The 19,826-nt window shown below is 34.9% G+C and overlaps 1 protein-coding gene across 1 annotated transcript; it reads left to right on the top strand.

Annotated features, from left to right (window-relative positions):
- The first annotated feature begins 1,358 nt into the window (after positions 1-1,358).
- Positions 1,359-19,426, top strand: LOC126979733 (myrosinase 1-like). Its single transcript, XM_050829233.1, has 9 exons — positions 1,359-1,486; positions 6,614-6,726; positions 7,792-7,974; positions 8,279-8,668; positions 10,771-10,865; positions 12,733-12,880; positions 14,202-14,353; positions 16,042-16,280; positions 19,192-19,426. The coding sequence occupies exons 1-9, from the start codon at positions 1,446-1,448 to the stop codon at positions 19,370-19,372; spliced, it is 1,542 nt and encodes a 513-aa protein (XP_050685190.1). The 5' UTR covers positions 1,359-1,445; the 3' UTR covers positions 19,373-19,426.
- Positions 19,427-19,826: the final 400 nt, after the last annotated feature.

Below are 19,826 nucleotides of genomic sequence, written 5' to 3' on the forward strand. Positions count from 1 at the left end.
TTCTCGGTCCTTTCCTGTTGCTTATATATGTTAACGATCTACCGTTTGTGGTAGATGATAGCCATGAGATTGTATTGTTTGCTGATGATACTTCACTTATTCTTAGAGTGAAACGAAGTGCAGATATTGATGACGAGGTAAACAATGCACTCTCAAAGATAGTGTGTTGGTTTGAGACGAATAATCTGCATTTAAACATTAAAAAACCAAGTGCTTACGGTTCATTACACCAAACACAGCGGAGGTACAAACCAACGTACTTATAAATGACCAGAAATTGGAACTTGTGGACACTACGGTCTTCTTGGGTATCACGTTAGATAAAAAGCTTCAGTGGAGTAAACATATTGCCCAACTAGCAGATAGACTCAGCTCTGCTAGAAATATTATCTATGTTAGAAATATTAGAGAGTACACTAATATTGCGACCGCTAGATTAGTGTACCTCAGTTATTTTCACAGCATCATGACATACGGTATTTTACTGTGGGGTCATGCTGCTGACATTGACATAGTGTTTGCTTTGCAAAAGAGAGCTGTTCGTGCTATATATCAGCTTGGTTATAGACAGTCTCTCAAAGAAAAATTTAAAGAAATAAATATTATGAAAGCTTAATATACGTTCATAAAAATCGTCACCTTTTTGCTCTTAATAGTGATTTTCATTATTATAACACTAGAAATAAGGGATTGCTTGTAACTAATTCTAGTGGGCTTCATAAGATACATGATAGCTTTAAGGGTAAATGTATACACTTTTATAATAAAGTCCCAGCCACTGTTCAGGCATTATCTATAAATAAATTTAAATATTTTATAAAGAAATGGCTCTGTCGTAAATCCTATTACTCCACATCTGAATATCTAAGTGATCGACAGCCTGGGACTAGACTATGATTATTTTATAGCAATAGCAATGAAAGTACAATATTGTATATTTTTATTAAAAAGAGCGCAAAAAATAATGCTGGGAGAGTTTCTTGCGCCGCTTCTTCTCTCTCAGAGCGCCATTTGTTTCCGAAGCGGTAGTAGTATCTAGTATATTAGAAATGACATCAAAAAGAATTCTATAGGAATCAATTTTGAGAAAATATTTTCCTTATATGCCTTTATGCCTTTTAGATTTTTATCCTCATACAAAAACAGTTAGGGTTACTAACCATTCAGCTATATGGATCGTGTTAATTAATTAATGTCATATTCCACATTATGTTTCACCAGTCTGTATATTCGCACCTTAACCTACTTATTAATTCTTTGCATAAGTGTTGATAATACTCCACTCGCAGTACGATTATCGGCTCGAATTGATAATTATTCTAAGAGCTATGTGGCTTCGTCTGATAAGCTATAATAATCAGATTCTATAATTATCCAGATTACTTATCACTTATTTAAACAAGTATTTACCAACTATGTATTGAAGTGCTCGTGAAAATTATAAAATGAATCTTTTTCTGTTTTTATTTACGTTATTTTCGATCTGGTGAGTAATAACTTAGTAAATACGTTTAATTTATCGCCTTACTGTTTTTATCTTTGAATAAGAAACTTAATGTAATTAGTAGCATTTTACTGTGTAGCATTTTATTAATAGCTTAGGAACGAGTCTCTTTAAATACTTAATTACCTACTTTTAATAGTAATTGATACGTGAAGTACATTATGAATAATTTTAACATTGTTTATACCCACTTTGTGAAAGGCAATCACGTTAATTATGTTTTTTATATCACCCCATTCCATTACATTATAGGTACCTCTAAAGAAATATGTGAAATAGCGGGAAATTTGAATTACAAAAAAAATTATTGTTTTAAGTAGCAGTGATTTAATTTATTCAATTAAAATAAATCTTATAACTATATTTACAAGACTATACCCCATATTGAAGGATTGGCGAACAGACTTCGGCAGCATACGCGGTTAAAAAGATTAGACAATTAACTGACATAGATAAGGCGCGACTAGTATACTTTAGTTATTTCATTAGTATTATGTCCTATGGTATATTGCTATGGGGCAACCATGCCGATATTAATACAATATTTGTGCTGCAGAAGAGGGCTATTCGCGCTATTTATAACCTAGGTCCTAAAGAATCATTGAGAGTAAGATTCAAAGAAATTAACATCCTGACGGTTGCTTCTCAATATATTCTTGATAATGTAATGTATGTTCACAGGCATATAGGTGAATTTTAATAGACACTGTCATAATCAAAATGTTAACAACTAATTAACTAACTATGCCTACTACTCGGCTAAGTCGAGTTAGTTAGTCTTTTGTGGGGCGATGTATTAGCTTTTACAACAAGATCCCAGAAAATGTTCAAAACAAAAGTATTACGTTATTCAAAAGAATTGCTAAAAAACCTTTGTGTGGTAACGGTTACTATAACATAAATGACTTTCTTGATGATACCACAGATTGAGAATGGAGTGACCACCCACAGGCTATTAAATAATAAGTTTAATTGTACAATATTACTTTGTAAACATATTTTTACGATGAAAAAAACAGCCTGCTGAGTTTGTTGCACCCATTCTTCTCAGGTCTGAGGCTATCATTTTGGAATGGGTAGTTTTTGACTTTCAATGAGTGATATTACATCTTAGTTTTGAATAAAAATATTTGAATTTGAATATGATTATATTAAATTAAAACTATCGTTACGGGAAAGCGTACCAAGAATACTGGCAGCATTTCCACGTTGGATAGCCTAGGCTGATCCGTTTTCCGAAATAGCTGCCAGCGCTTGGGTTACCATTAGCCCTAATGAAACGCGTAGTTATTACTTTTTACCTACATTATCCACGCCTCTAGGCCCCACGGACCAAGTGTCTCGACATCAAACGGCACAAAGATGTATGACTCACTGTGACAGACATATTTGCGACGTTTGCTGTCTTCGGCAGTTGAAGCAGCCGCCCCAACTGTAGTTATATTTATGGACACACTAGTTAAAAAGGCATTTATTCCCTCAAAATTGATTCTTTTTGATGTCACTTCTAATATACTATATACTACTACAGCTTCGGAAACAAATGGCCCTCTGAGAGAGAAGAAGCAAGAAACTCTCCCAGTATTATTTTTTTGCACTTTTTTAATTAAATATACAATATTGTATTGTCATTGCTATTGCTATAAAAAAGTCATAATCTAGTCCTAGGCTGTCGGTTCACATAAATATTCATTAAGCTGTGAAGTAGTAGGATTTACGACAGAGCCATTTTTAATAAAACATTTAAATTTATTTATAGATAATGCCTGAACAGTGGCTGGGACTCACTCTTGTAAATCTAAACAATTTGTTATGTTTTTAAAGTGATAACCCTCGCTTCTAGGATTAATATACAAATAAAATTTGAAAAACAACAACATTTTATAAATGATGCTACTAGAATTAGTTACAAGCAATCCCTTATTTCTAGTGTTACAATAATGAATATCACTATTAGGAGCATTCTTGTGAACGTGTATTAAATTTTTATAAATGTACTGACAATGAACAGCCATAATATTTATTTCTTTAAATTTTACTTTGAGAGTCTGTGTATAACCAAGCTGATATATAGCACGAACAGCTCTCTTTTGCAGAGCAAACACTATATCAATGTCAGCAGCATGACATGATGCTGTGAAAATAACTGAAGTGCACTAATCTCTAATCTAATCTAATCTAATCTAATCGCAACATTCGTGTAATCTCTAATTTTTCTAACGGCGTATGCCGCAGAGCTGAGTCTATCTGCTACTTGGGCAATATGTAGACCCCACTGAAGCTTTTTATCTACCGTGATACCCAAGACCGTAGTGTCCACAAGTTCCAATCTCTGTTCATTTATAGGTTGTGAAATAATTGTCGGTATGAGATACCGAAAGATATTTTGAAAAAATATCAATAACTATAGCAGATTCTTGAAGAAACTTTTCTATTAACTGCCATCATAAATGTCATAGTGATCATGTATACATCAAAAAAATACCAAACGAATTGAGAACCTCCTCCTTTTTGAAGAAGACAGGACCGACGAAGCACCACAAGCAGCACCCGTTCATGAGCATATATATTATTTATTATGGTTAATACATAATATTATAATAGATCATATACAGAAATAAAAAAAAATACTAGAACAATGAACCTAAAACAAAAAACCTTAAAAATATAATATGATGACTAAAATGTATTATTAAAAGGAGTCCCTTTTGGAAAGGTTGCTAAGATACTGGCAGCGTTCCCCCTTTGAATAGCTAGCCGAATTCCTTGTCCGAGGTAGCTGCCAGCTCTTTGTTCTATTTTTGCTAATTCCTTAGAAAGTCTTATAGCGGTAGGACCCCACGGACCAAGGGTCTCGACGCCAATAGGGACAAAATCATATTCGGAGCCTAAAATAGCATAGCCTAGCATATATTTTGTTGCAACGTACTATTATAGAAGTCTAAAATTTCAGACATTTCTCATTAAATTAGTGGAGGTTATGAGAAATATTCATTTAGAAACATTGTATTGGGCCTTCGTGAATGCACAAATTGTTGAGTGGGCATTGTTTTTCTTTTATAAGATACCGGAAAAACCACAAGGGCGTTGGTTTTAAATGCAATAATTGCCCATTAATTATATATCTACACTAATGTAATTAAGTGGAAAGATTTGATTGTTTATTTGTTTGCATTAACTGCGAAACTACTGAATCTATTTTGAAAAATTCTTTCACTGTTGGGAAGCTACACTACACGTGACATAGGCCTTAGGTTTCAAAAATTTAATATATTAGACGAGAATTTTATACAGAAGGCGTAGGTTACAATGTCTGCCGGGTCAGCTAGTAATATTATGACTTCTCTAAACATATTTGGTATCCGTTATCGTAAAAAAATATTGACATATCAGAATTATGTTTTCATATATTTTATCGATAAAAGTTTTGGCAGCTATTTGATACGTATTATTATCTAAAATCAAAATGTTGTTTACAACAATATGTCAAAACTGAGATACGGGTGATTTTTTGCACAACACATATTTATTGGTATTAGGGCTGTACCACACTGTACTGTGTTAAAATCACATTTTAAAATGTTTCGCGGCGAATAGCTTGTCACATAGCTCTACAGTGAGTTCTCGCCGTGATGAGGCACTCAAAGCTACAACTGGCTGTGTGAGACGAGCTTCTTTCACTTTTTATGAAACCTTACATAATTTATACGTCGAGATAAATGACAGCTGAGATTACATTGAAAAAATAGCGTGAACAGTTCACCTCTATTTTCTTTTTTTATTTTAAATCTAGGCGTACATTTTGTATCGTATCAAATCGGAGATATACTGGAAATGCGACAGTTCAAGAGCTCTTTACTTTTAATTAGATTACTCTGGATTCCAAATGACAATCGGGCCCCCATATTGACGGATTATTTTATAGATTTACGGCCGATTTCAATAACCTATATACCCTCAGTTTAACTTACGGATACATTGCTGTCACCGTTTAATGACAAGATCTTATCTATGGATAGTAATGTCCAATATAGTTATACGGCCTTTATTGGTAATCTATCTGTCAATCGGTTATTGAAATGTAAGTAAGCGTAAGAGGATAGATTTGTCTACGTCTAGTAAGTTAAACTAAGGATAGCAGGTTTTTTTTTTATGGAATAGGAGGCCAACGAGCGTACAGGTCTCCTGGTGTTAAGTGATCACCGCCGCCCACATTCTCTTGCAACACCAGAGGAATCACAAGAGCGTTGCTGGCCTTTAAGGAAGGTGGACGCGCTTTTTTTGAAGGTACCCATGTCGTATCGTCCCGGAAACACCGCACAAGGAAGCTCATTCCACAGCTTTGTAGTACGTGGAAGAAAGCTCCTTGAAAACCGCACTGTGGAGGACCGCCACACATCCAGATGGTGGGGATGATATCCTTACTTGTGGCGTGTCGTGCGAAAGTGGAATAGGTTATTGAATACGGCCGTTAGTTCTGCAGTATACTCGGTTAAAAAGATTAAACAATTAACCGACATAGATAAAGATACGGGGTGACTAGTTTACTGTAGTTATTTTCATAGTATTATGTCCTATGGTATATTGCTACGAGGCAATGCTGCCGATATCAATATCATCTTTGTGCTGCAGAAGAGGGCTATTCACGCTATTTATAACCTAGGTCCTAAAGAATCATTAAGATAAAAATTTGAACAAATAAACATATTAACTGTTGCCTCTCAATATATTCTTGATAATGTTATGTATGTACATAGGCACATAACTCAATTTGCTAGAAACTGACATAAACATAATGAAAAACCTTTGTGTGGTAAAGGTTACTGTAACATATATGACTTTCTTAAAGATACCACAGATTGGGAATGAAGCGACCACTCTCAGGCTATCAAATAATAAATTTTATTGTACGATATTACATTTTAACCATGTTTTATAAGAAGAAGAAGAAGCCCACTGAGTTGTTTTGCACCCGTTTCGAATGGGTGTTTTGACTTTCAATAAGTGATATTATAACCTATTTTGAATATAAATATTTTAATTTAGAAGAGAAGTGTGATTGAATTAAAAATTTTAACATATTACTATCAAAAATGTTATAATTTTCAGTGTTTTGGAATCACATAGCTGGGCTGACAATAGAGTGAGGAAATTCAAAAAGGATTTCTCGTTTGGGGTTGCCACATCAGCATATCAAGTGGAAGGTGCTTGGGATAAAGATGGTAGGATTTTAATAGTATTTAATAAAATCAGTTATTGATAGAAATCAGTATTCGTTTATCTATGGGACTGGAGAACAGACGTGCTTAAAGGTCTTCTGAATACCTGTGCTTCCCCGGGGCATTAAAAGAATACGAAAGGGTCAGGCCCAATGGTGTCGTAAGAGGCGACTTAGGGCATTTACCAGTGGGTGTCTCCTTTGCACAGGATGCCGGCTAGACTATGGGTACCATAACGGCGCCTTTTTCAACAGTCAAGCAGTTATGTGTAAGCATTATTGTGTTTCGGTTTGAAGGGCGCCGTAGCTAGTGAAATTAGTGGGCTGAGATTTAACATGTCTCAAGGTGACAAGCGCAATTGCAGTGCCCCTAAGAATTTATGGATTTTTCAAGAATCCTGAGTGGCACTGCATTGTAATGGGCACTATCATATCCGTCAGCTGAATGTGCCATGTGTGTACAACAAAACGATGGCTCTTCAAATGTACACATGTCGTAATGACCTGAAAATACCAGGCAAGGATGAACTAAATAATTACTCACACAATTATACATATATTTCCGGCAGATTGATCAGTTAGATTGATAGAAGGATTTCCCAGCCGAGACGTAGCTATACTTCACAGATTAATGGACTGGACCTCAAATAGAATTATAGCTTTAAAAATAGCCCAAGGGTTTATCGAGTTTGTCAAACTTCTTAAATCACTAGGACAGCATGATTTAATGAGACTAACTAACACTAACTATAAAAAATACTTTAATCATCTGTTGCATTAATAATCAACATTTTGCAGAATATCTCATCTCCCAACAATTGACGTTCAGTCTTGTTACGAGAATACGCATCATACGATTTCCCTAAATCGTCGCGTTCATGACAATCGAAACTGTATGTTCACCTTGTGTTACAAAAATACCAAATTTTACTTTTTCAGGTTGCTTCGATCCTTTTCTCGTTTTGTTATGAGAATAGGTCAAAAAACAATTTTGGGGAAGTATTCTTCCCGCGATAGTAACAAGAGCCGCTTACATTGTCTTAATCTAAATTAATTGTTCTGTTTAAAGGTAAAGGCGAAAGTATTTGGGACAGATACCACCATACTCATCCGGAGATGATCAAAGATGGCAGGAACGGTGATGAGGCTTGTGACTCCTACCATAAATACAAAAGAGATGTGGAGATGTTGAGAGAGTTGGGAGTACATCACTATAAATTCTCTATTTCCTGGCCGCGAGTGTTGCCAAATGGTAAATTGAATCTTTTAATCTTTTATTGGTAGTTTTTAACTCATTAGTTTTTTTAAATCAATTTTACTATTTTTTTAATTATATTAAAAACACAGATACTCATATAATAAGTCGAGTCAATAATGAAAATAATTGCAAAGTTGATATCAGTGAAAATTATCTGGCTACTGGCAGATTCAGATTCGTATTATTTCTACTAAATATTACATTAAACTTTTTAGTCAAACCAATGAAGAGCTACAAACTAGTATGGCAAATATAAAGCATAATGGGTGAGAAATAATTAATTTATTATAATTTCTAGGTCTAGCCAACGAGATAAATGAAGCAGGTCTTGAATACTACGACAATTTGATAAACGAACTATTGAAATACAACATACAGCCTATGGTTACTATGTACAATCTAGATTTACCCCAAAACCTCCAAGAATTAGGCGGCTGGACCAACCCTCTTGTAAGCCAGTGGTTCGAAGATTACGCAGAGGTTCTGTTCGAGAAGTTTTCAGATAGAGTGAAGCTTTGGATAACGATTAACAATCCGACTACAGTTTGCTTTGAGACGTATTCGGGGGTTTTAGCACCGGGGATCAACTCAACTGGGATTGGAGACTATTTGTGTGTGAAAAATGTTCTAGTCGCTCATGCTAAGGCGTACAGGTTGTATGAGAGTACTTACAAGAAGATATATAAGGGTAAGTTTTTATACAGCCAATGATGAAGGCAAAGTCATAGAAACGTCATTATAAATATTTATTTTAAATAACTGAATCTACCACTATGTTCGGAAAAAGTAACCTCGTGGGAAGAACATACAAGAAAAACAATGGCCAATGGCCAATGGCTATTTTAAATCAAATAGAATATTTTACAATTTTAGCTTAATATTTTGCATAACCTTTGCACAGGATTACAGCTAGATTATCAGAAATAGGCACCACAACGGCGCCTATTTCTGCCCTGAAGCAGTAATGAGTAAACATTACTGTGTTTCGGTCTGAAGTGACAAGCGCAATTAGTGTAGTGCCGCTCAGAGTTTTTAGGTTTTTCAACAATGCTGAGCGGCACTGCATTCTAATGGGCAGGGTGTATCAATTACCACATAAAAAGAAATTGTTTGTAAGGTGCTACATCCAATATATGAATCGTGTACGTAGTTATAAAACAAAAGTGTGTTACATATGAAATATTTCATAAAAAATAATAAAGAATAAACTGCATAAATATAAATTATCGTATATCGGATGCATCAACCTTTAGAGCTTGAATTCATTGTTTATGTAAGGATGCTTCGTGAACATGATGGTCGTGATTACTGTCATAATTAGTAATTGCATCCAATAAATACAATGACTAATTAACTATAAAAGTCCACGAGTTGACGCATGAAATTTTAATTGTATCACGAAATTAATTATTAAGAACTGCAACAGCATTCTTAATGAGAGAATGAGAGAATTAGATAAGAATAGATCTTCTTACCTCAACTTCTGATATTGCGGGTGTCCATGGCTGATCTCCGTGCATGGATACATTGAAAACACGAGTCTTTTTTTAAAACGAGTTCCGGCGTGGAACTAAGGCACAGAAACAGCTCGCAAAATCAGTGCTCTAAATAAAATAAATAATAAATAACATTGATTTTACTAAACTTGAATTAAAAAGGAGTCAGTGAGTTTCTGTAGTATAATATTACCACAGAGTAGGGTGCGGTTTTTAAGCAGCTTTCTTCCACGTACTACAAAGCTGTGGAATGAACTTCCTTGTGCAGTGTTTTCAGGATAATACAACATGGATACCTTCAAAAAAATCGCGTACATCTTCCTTAAAGGCCGGCAACGCTCATGTGATTCTTCTTGAAAGACAATGTGGGCGGCGGTGATCCCTTATCACCAGGTGACTCGTACGCTTGTTTGTACTTCTTTTCCATAAAAAAAAACAGTAGGAATGGATAAATACGTATTGTATTAGTAAATATTTACAGATCATTTATACGTCTAGATAGACTATGACAGCTGTGAAAATGTCGAAAACAATTGAGTTTAGAACTAACCTCTATTTTGAGCAAATCAAAAGACACTAGCACAAAGTGTCATACAAATCGCACAGCACATTGAATAATTTCTCCTATATATATTTTCTTGGTCTGCTTTTATCGATTGTCTAACAGCAAGACACTCTATCTAGACTTATAAATTATCTAAGTAGTAAATCCTATTACGGCCATTCCCAATATTCAGTCTATCTCCGGTTATGGGCTACTTAAGATAAAAATCGTAACTATCGTTTACTTTTCTGTCCCAATATACTTATCCGCGGTAACTCACCTTTTCCGTACACGCTGTCTGTCAATAGGAGGACGTGTAGCTTACGTAGTGACGTTTAGCACGCGTCCCAACATAAGGCGATAAGAATTACTTATCGGGTATCGGTCGTTTGCAACATCCTATCTATCCTTAGTTTCACATACTAGAGGTAGACATTCCTATCCTTTTACGCTTACTTACATTTCAATAACCTATCGACATAAAGCATTGGACTATAACTATATTGGTCATAACTATGGATAGATAAGATCTTGTCATTAAACGGTGATACGTAGGACAGCTTCAGATTATTGACAGCTATTTACTGACAGTAGAAGGTAGTAATTAATCTCTATCTGTAGATAGTATATTGGGAACGGCCGATAGTCGTTCAGTAAATTAAATGAAATATGTAATGACAACTCAAAAGTGAAGTGACTAAAGGCCAGTTTGAGCAAAAGAGTTTTGATTTAAATTGTTAACTGTTTCAGGTGAGGTTGGTATATCGTTGTTATTGAATTATCCAGATACGTTCGATAATAAAACCGAAAATGAACAAGCTGCTGAAAAATATAGAGAATTTACCGTAAGTATTTAATAAATCTTATACTTACTAATAAATAAGCAAATAACTCTTAATATATAGGTTGATTTTGAAATCCGTTTGAAGCGTTAACTGGCGTGTTATAACAGTTATTTAAAATGTTATAAATTAATATCTTTAGTGTTGATTCCGCTAAGTTGATGCTATTTTTTTGCATTTTATTGGATTTTAAACAAGGTGTCCAATATTAAGGAAAAAAGAATAACTTAGTAGTAATCATAACATTTTGAATCTGCCTTCACAGGATCATTACGTCATGGTATTTCTTGAATTTGTGATGAATTTAATTGATAGATGCGTAAGAACAATTTGTTATGCTTTTTTTATAAACTGATAACCCTCACTTCTAGGATTAATACACAAATAAAATTTTATCAACGATGCGAGACTCGAACTCATGACCTCTGGCGTTCCGTGCCAGTGCTCTGCCAACTGAGCGTACCGTTCGAGTGACGTATCGTCACAACAACCTGAGAGTTGAACAAAGCATACAAGATTTTATGACGACACTCGAACGGTTAGCTCAGTTGGCAGATCACTGGCCGGAACGCCTGAGGTTATGGGTTCGAGTCCCGCATCGTTCATAAAAATTTGTTTTAAATTTTTATAGATGTGTTAGAGTTTGAGAGAGTAAATATCTTATTATCACGTACCACGGTGGGGACAAGCGACACGTACAGTAGCCATATTGTCGTAACAAAACGAGAATCGAAGCGACCTTGTGTCAAATAGTTAAATTTCGTATTGTAGTAACGTAAGTGATGAGGTTACGTTCCGATTTAGGGAAATCGTATGATGTGTATTCTAGTAATAAAATTGAATGTTGGGAGATGTTGGTCAATGTTGAGTATTCTGCAAAATAACGACAACGCAGTGTTCTACTTTTTTTATGAAAATAAGGGACGAGACGAGCAAGGCGTTTAGCTGATGGTAATTGATGCTCCCTGCCCATTATAATGCAGTGCCGCTCAGGATTATTGTAAAACCCAATAATTCTGAGCGGCACTACAATGCGCTCGTCTCCTCGAGACATAAGATGTTAAGTCTCATTTGCCCAGTAATTTCACTAGCTACGGCGCTCTTCAGACTGAAACACAGTAATGCCTACACATTACTGCTTCACGGCAGAAATAGGCGCAGTTGTGGTACCCATAATCTAGCCGGTATCCTGTGCAAAGGAGCCTCCCACCGGTACTTTCTCTTTTTCCCCGACATAAAAATTACCTACAACCTCCATACTAATCAACTTGCTGCGGAAAAATTCAACCACACCGACTGGAAATTGCTCTCTCTAAAAGATTTTTTCTGTATGCCGACATAAACACACGCCCACACACACTTACATACACTTCCAAGGGTAATAAGAACACTTTTTTTTTAAATATTACAGTATGTGAAAAAGATAGCTTAAGTATACAATCGGGGAGACATTATACATCCACTCCCACTCAACACTTTAGGGAGGAGGGGATGGCTGAAAAACAGCGCTGCATGGAAACATAAATCCATGATTCCATGTCAGGTGAAGCTGAGCCATTTCCTTTTGCCTTTTGTTTCATCGATTAGCCTAATTATTCATTATATTTTTGTCATGTTTTGTATTTCCATAAAGAATTTATTTATTTATTATTTATTTATACTGGGAGTATTATACGTATAAATAATATATAGATAAAATTAATGTTTGGACCTAACGAGATTCGAACCCGGGACCCTTAACTAAGAGATCAGGGTTACTTACAGGTTATTAACCTATTTAAAGCCACAGGCCACTCACCACTTTAGACCCATATCGTATAACTGGATTTCTAATTTTAAGTAATTATTATGAATCAAATTATTTGTACAGATAGGACTCTATATGAACCCGATCTGGTCAAAGTACGGCGATTTTCCCCTCAGCGTCAGAAATACGATCGCAAAGAAGAGTAAAGAACAAGGATACGCAAAGTCAAGACTACCCTCATTTACTCCTGACGAAATCAAATTGATCAAAGGTAAGTTTATGTGCAATCAATGGCCATTATTAAATGACTTAGTATGAAAACAATTTCGAATTTCCTTTAAAAATAAACAAAAATAGTTACTTTGTTGATTTTGAAAAAAAAATACACTTTGTAACTAGAAAACTTTAAAAGAGGCTTATCAATAAACCAAAATTCAGTAAAATTTGCAATTATTAATGATTGCAATACCAGTCTGCAAAAAAATTGTCAAGAATTAATACCAAGAATTTCTATCTATGTGAAAAAGATTCTGCCATTTTAGTCTGATAGTCTTACAAACATACAAATTTTTAAATATAACATTTTTAGGATATATAATTAGCACACTGGGACCCAGTGCTCTGTGAACGGCTGGATCACTTGGCGTTGCGTAGAGACATCGCTTCATTGTGTGTCTTCTACCGCATTTATCACGGGGAGTGTTCCGAAGAGCTGTTTCACCTGATTCCTGCTACCCATTCCACCTTCGCAAGACACGCCACAAGTTAGGATATCATCCCCACCGTCTAGATGTGTGGTGGTCCCCCCCGTGCGCTTTTCAAGGAGCTTTCTTCCACGTACTGTAAAGCTGTGGAATGAGCTTCCTTGCGGTGTTTCCGGGACGAAACGTCTTCACTAAAGCGCGTACATCTTCCTTAAAGACCGAAAACCTCCTGTGATTCCTCTGTTGCAAGAGAATGTGGGCGGCGGTGATCACTTAAAACCAGGGGACCCGTACGCTCGTTTGTCCTCCTTTTTCCATACAAAAATTATTTTTAAATAGAGTACTTTAAAAGGTTCTATCTTGCTGTATCTCCGTTAGAGATGTTCTTCTCTCTCGCACTCTTTGTTTGTTGTTTGCGCAAGTATATTGTAGGTTTATGACTATTCCTTTTATTCACACGGAATCTATATCTGTTATACGTTTCTTTAGCGACAAAACAGTTGATAGCTTTCCCGCTGGTGGTCGATGCCTTTTCTTATGAACTTAAGAGAAGAAAAGAGCAGGAATTTCAGCTGATGGTAATTGATACAACCTGCCTAATAAAATGCAGTGTCACTCAGGATTATTGAAAAGCCCTAAAATTCTGAGCAGCACTACAACTGCGCTCGTCACCTTGAGACCTAAGATGTTTAGTCTTATTTGCCCAGTAATTTCACTAGCTACGGCGCCCTTCAGACCGAAACGCAATAATGCTTACACATTACTGCTTCACGGCAGAAATAGGCGCCGTTGTGGTACCCATAACCTAGCCGGCATCCGGTGCAAGGGAGACTCCCACTGGTGTGGCCTTAGCCAATATAAGCAATTCTGAGTACAAGTTAATTTCAGGATCATCAGATTTTTTGGGATTGAACCATTACACTACTTATTTGATAAAAGCCACCAATAAAAAGTATCCTGCCCCGTCTTTGGAAGATGATATCTCAGTTGAAAGAACTGCCAGAGAGGAGTGGATCCAGTCGCAGACCTCTTGGTTAAAGGTAAGGATTATTTCATGATTTTCTCATGCCTGGTCAATCCTAGGAAGGAATATTATTTTTATATTGTTGAGTATGTTTGTTGCATCATTTTACATATTATATTGTAATTGAAACGATTTGTAAATCGATGGAAATGTAAATCTTGAAATAAAAGAGTGGCAAAGAGTTTCTTGCCAATTCTTCCCATTAGCTCAACCATCTATAAAGTAGCGGTAGATTCAATAAGAATTTTTTTTTTTTTAATTCATAAGTGTCATTTCCGTGACCTACATGAATAAAGTGATTTTGATTTAATTTATTGTTAATATAACATTTAAATGGATTCATTATTATGTATGACGCAAGGAATAAGGACTGTTGTTGCTTGTAATTAGTTGTAGTAGCTTTCATATGATACATAATAGGTTTAAGGGTAAATGTGTACACTTTTTCAAGTTCGAGTCGCTGTTCCGGCATTATCTATAGATAAATATTAATGTTTTATTAAAAAAATAGCTCCGTCGTAAATCTTACTACGAGTACTCCACAGATGAATATTTGAGCGATCGGATAGATGATGGTTATTCTATACCAATTACTTTTGTAATCTGATATATAAAATTCTCATGTCGCGGTGTTTGTAGTTAAGTTTTTTCGACACGGTTTGACCGGTTCTCATGAAATTTTGAGTGCATATTGGGTAGGTCTGAGATTCGGACAACATCTAAATGTTAAGGGTGGTCCACGGCATTTTGTTTTTTAATTTTTTTGACATTTTTTTTAAATTTGTTTGATTATGAGTCAGTATTAAAAAATACATACAACTTCAAATTTTCACCCATCTACGATCAACAGTTACTTTTGTATCGCGATTTTAATATCGGCAATACAACGTTTCCTGGTTCAGCTAGTCTTAATATATATAATATTTCTTTTGTGCGTCTGTTGTAACTGAACTCCTCCTAAACGGCTAGAACGATTTTAATGAAACTTTCTGTGTGTCTTCAAGTGGATTCGAGAATGGTTTAGATTCACAATTGAACTATCTCCTTAACGGCTGGACCGATTTTGATGATTTTTTTGTGTGTTCCAGTGAATTTGAAATTGGTTAAGATTGTCAGTGTCATATAATATAATTCTCCTGCTCATGTGTATGTTAGTGAACGACGCACACCAAGAAAAGGAAGATATTAGTAGGATATTTCTTTTGATTTTATTTCTTACTTGGATATTATGCTAAAATAATACCTTTTTATATGTACAGTGTATATGGATTGAGGATATATGACAATAAGGGACGACATGGAGGATTTTATTTATGGCAAATGAGGGAAGTGATGAGCTGGACATTCAGTTGATGGTTATTGACACCCTGCCCATTACGATGCAGTGCCGCTCAGGATTCTTGAATATTCCAAACATTCTAAGCGGCATTACAATTGCACTTGTCACCTTGAGACATAGGATGTTAAGTTTAATTTGCCCAGTAATATCACTTACTACGATGCCCTTCAGACCGAAACACAATCATGTTTATACATTACTGCTTCACGGCAGAAAAAGGCGCCGTTGTGGTACGCATAATCTAGCCGGCATCCTGTGCAAAGAAGCCTCCAACTGGTAAATGCCTTTAGTCTTACTTTTCTGTCATGCCCTGGGGAAGTACAGGGCAAGCTCCTTAACTTGCACGCTCCTTAACTTGTCCCCAGAGTGCTCCATACGGCATCTACAAGCTATGTCTATACATAAACAAGATGTACGACTACCCGCAAATCTACGTCACGGAGCAAGGCTGGTCTACCACTACGAGTCTCAATGACCGGAGCAGGGTTGAGAACCTTCGGCAGTATTTGATCGCTTTGTTGTTCGCAATCGAAGACGGGGCTCAGGTGAAGGGTTACACTGTATGGAGCCTTATGGATACTGTAGAATGGAATGCTGGAACTAGGTAAAATATATCTTTATATATATATTTCTTGTGTGCGTGTGTATTTCACTGAACTCCTCCTAGGCGGCTGGACCGATTTTGATGAAATCTTTTGTGTGAGTTCAAGGGGAATCGAGGATGGTTTAGATTCACAATTGAACTACCTCCTAAACGGCTGGACCGATTTTGATGATATTTTTGTGTGTTCCAGTGAATTTGAGATTGGTTTAGATTCTCAATTCCGCCCATATAATATAATTCTCCTGCTCATGTGTATGTTAGTGAACTGCTCCTAACGGCTGGACCGATTTTTCAAATTTAAGACGTGTGTACAGGACAACGTCTGTTGGGTCCACTAGTTTATATATAATAATATAACTAATATATTTGAGAGATATATATAATTAAAAGAAAAATATTGTAATAAAGAATATATTACACACATCCAATGAGAATTTAAATATCATTCAATTATTTTTATACAATTATAAAAAAATGTTATTGTTTTTGTTTTACAACATATTATGAAGATTTATTGAAGTAGGCGTTACATTGCGGAAATCCATTAATATCCAAATGTTTTGAGTTTTCTTTAGTGGTTATTCCGCCAATATTATATATAATATAACTTTGGCTTATATAACTTTAAGAGTTTGGCGAGTCAACATCTCCTGAGGATGTCTGAAACACATGTCGAATTGTTCAAAGATACATATTGGCGGAATTAACACTAAAGAAAACTCAAAACATTTGGATAACATATTATGAGTTAAAAGAGGCTTATTGTAACTAAAGTATGATGCAAAGGTTGACAAACTAACGTCAGGCTGTCGAATTTGCGTGACGGTGAGCGCGCGCGCAATATAACTTCATTCTGATTATTTTTCCCTAATGCACCAAAAGAGGTTAATTCCAAAAACTAAACAAAACTACTAATGAAACAAAAGCTAACAAGATGCATGTTTAAGATATTCTTAACTTTTATTAGTAAATTTTAAAACTACCTACATGTTGTTATATCTTTTTACCACTCGCCACACTTAAAGTTTGCTCTGAAGTTGCTGCGAATTGCTGCGCAATTACAAAAATAAGTGTGTGTGTACTTATGTATGCACGCAAGAAGTTATACTTCTTTGACCTAACAATGCAAAAATCCTTAAATTTATTTATTCCTCCTGCTATTCTACGTTTGTAGAAAGAACAATATTGTACAAATCTTGCAACGATGGATTTGACAATTAATTATTAAATAACGAATACAGCTGTACGGGCTTGAACCCTTTGCCTATCCTAATAATGGACGAAGAAACAAAAAAAAATAACGAATGTCGCAAACGTCAGAAAATTTGAGGAACCAACTTCACCCTCACTCTCATAATTTATTCATAACGCGTCTAAAGAAGTATAACATCAAAAATAGTGTCTCGGAAGGGCTGGGTAGAGGCAGAGAGAATCAAAAGGTATATGAAAAAGTGTCGCTACGTTAGCATTAGGGTAGACCTTAAAAGAAGCGCCAAATATAAAGTCACTCTAGGTGGACGTTTCCCTATAATAATTTATTAAGTTTATATTTACTAGATCACATTATTATTAACATGTACAACGTAAATTATTGAAATTTTCAATAATTAACTAGTTTAGTCGAAAACAATATTAAATTTTTTAACTTGGCATACTTCAATTCGTTTACACCATACTTCATACGATACCCTATGTCTACACCAGCGACATTGTGGAAGCTTTTTGAACTGTTCCTTTAGCTTAAGCTGGATAGTTTCTAGATACAACTTTTCTCCCTTATGAGATGATTCTCCTTGCCTATACCCTCCATAGCTAAGAAGAATGTTTCTGCGCAAACAGGTGCGCCTGCAGGTAACTTCAGATCGATCTTATAGTTTGACAAGGGGTAGGTATATGTCGGCGTTACGCCAGGGTTTCCTTGACCTGGGTCCACCATGAAGACATACAACACTAATAATTTCTCAGTTTATTGAAGCACAACTGCTGGTAGATAGATATGAACCGTCTTTACATACAACAACCGCTTTTATAGCTTCCGTACAATAGATGCAACATAGCCTCCGTACAATAGATGAAACAGAATAGATACAACTTCTTTTAAAACACAAATACAATTAGGTGTTGTAAAATAATTCCTAAATACAGCTCAATAAATGTATTAGTGAATTTATATACCTTCAAATGATTTATATAATAGTTTGTTCATTTAATTTGAACAAACATTACGAAGTAAGAAGATGGCGCTGCAAGCAAGTTTCGAAATATAATTAAGAAAGACTTAATGCATAAAATAATAAAGTTTGATACAGAATAACGATATTAATTCTAATACAAATTAATTTGAACATTTTCACATTCAATTAAGTATTTTAACAATAAATAAAACATATCATAATCAAACAATTTAAACAGTCAAAACAGTGTCTATTAAATTAGTTAGACCTTAATAAATAACAGTTTTATGTTAACAAATAGCTATTTGTATTTAAATCTTATATATTTCAGATATATCATTAATAATATATTCATTTTAACGATAAACTAAAACATAAATATCAATAGTTGCAAACAATTGACGGTAGGTGGCGATTTGCGCCCATATATACAATATACAATATACAATATTTCGCGGGAAATTGCACTGGCACTTGATCTTTTTTATATCAATTGATTAACTACATTGTAAAATGTGTAATCCGTAGTCAAGGATTTACGGCTTTAAATATTTAGCAGTGGAATAAATGTAAGTTGGAAATTTTGCGGAATTTAAAACGTTTTAATATTTTACATTTAATAATTATTGATAATCATGCACACACGCTATTTTCATCTCTTTAAATGTCTCATCTACTGAACTAGATATTACGAAATTTATTTATGGCATAAAATATAAACTCAATAAAATTTTCAGTGAACGCTTCGGACTTTACGAAGTGGACTTCGGTACGGAGGAAAAAACGAGAAAAGCAAGATTATCAGCATTAGTTTACAAACGTATTATACAGAAAAAAATTATAGAAAAGGACTGGGAGCCGAAATATTGGACTATCTCTATAAGTAACAAAACCAATAGCGACAAAGACGAATTGTAGATTAAGTGTCAAGATTTATAATTTTTTTTTTTAAATATATAATTCTGTTGTAAACTTTGTATTATTGGAAAAGTATCTACTATTATTCCAAAATCCTGAATTATTAATAAGAGAATATTTTGCGATATCCTTGTGTGACTTGAAATTATGTCAATAAATAAATGTTTGTTTTATTATTATAACTTTTCTGAATATATCACTGCACTTGTGTAAGTAAATGTTTGTACAGTCTACTCTTAAAGGAATTCACTGATCACTGTTTGTGGTAGCCCATGTTTCCAATACTCAATTTGCCAAAAAGTGAAGTCTGGGATTCGTTGTACTCAGATTGAGTGATAGCTTTAACGAGTGTCCCCTGTAATGCTTGTTTTGGTTCATAATGAAGGTACGGCTTAGCCCAGGGACATTATAATACCCCGTCAATATTTTATATGTCTCAATTAAGTCTCCAAGT

This window comes from Leptidea sinapis, chromosome 4 (assembly GCF_905404315.1).
Source record: "Leptidea sinapis chromosome 4, ilLepSina1.1, whole genome shotgun sequence".
Lineage (NCBI taxonomy): Eukaryota > Metazoa > Arthropoda > Insecta > Lepidoptera > Pieridae > Leptidea > Leptidea sinapis.

Coding starts and splice junctions, on each gene's coding strand:
- LOC126979733 (XM_050829233.1), top strand. CDS start 1,446: ATGAATCTTTTTCTGTTTTTATTTACGTTATTTTCGATCTG. Junction 1,487..6,613: donor TTTACGTTATTTTCGATCTG/GTGAGTAATAAC, acceptor TATAATTTTCAG/TGTTTTGGAATCACATAGCT. Junction 8,669..10,770: donor TTACAAGAAGATATATAAGG/GTAAGTTTTTAT, acceptor TAACTGTTTCAG/GTGAGGTTGGTATATCGTTG.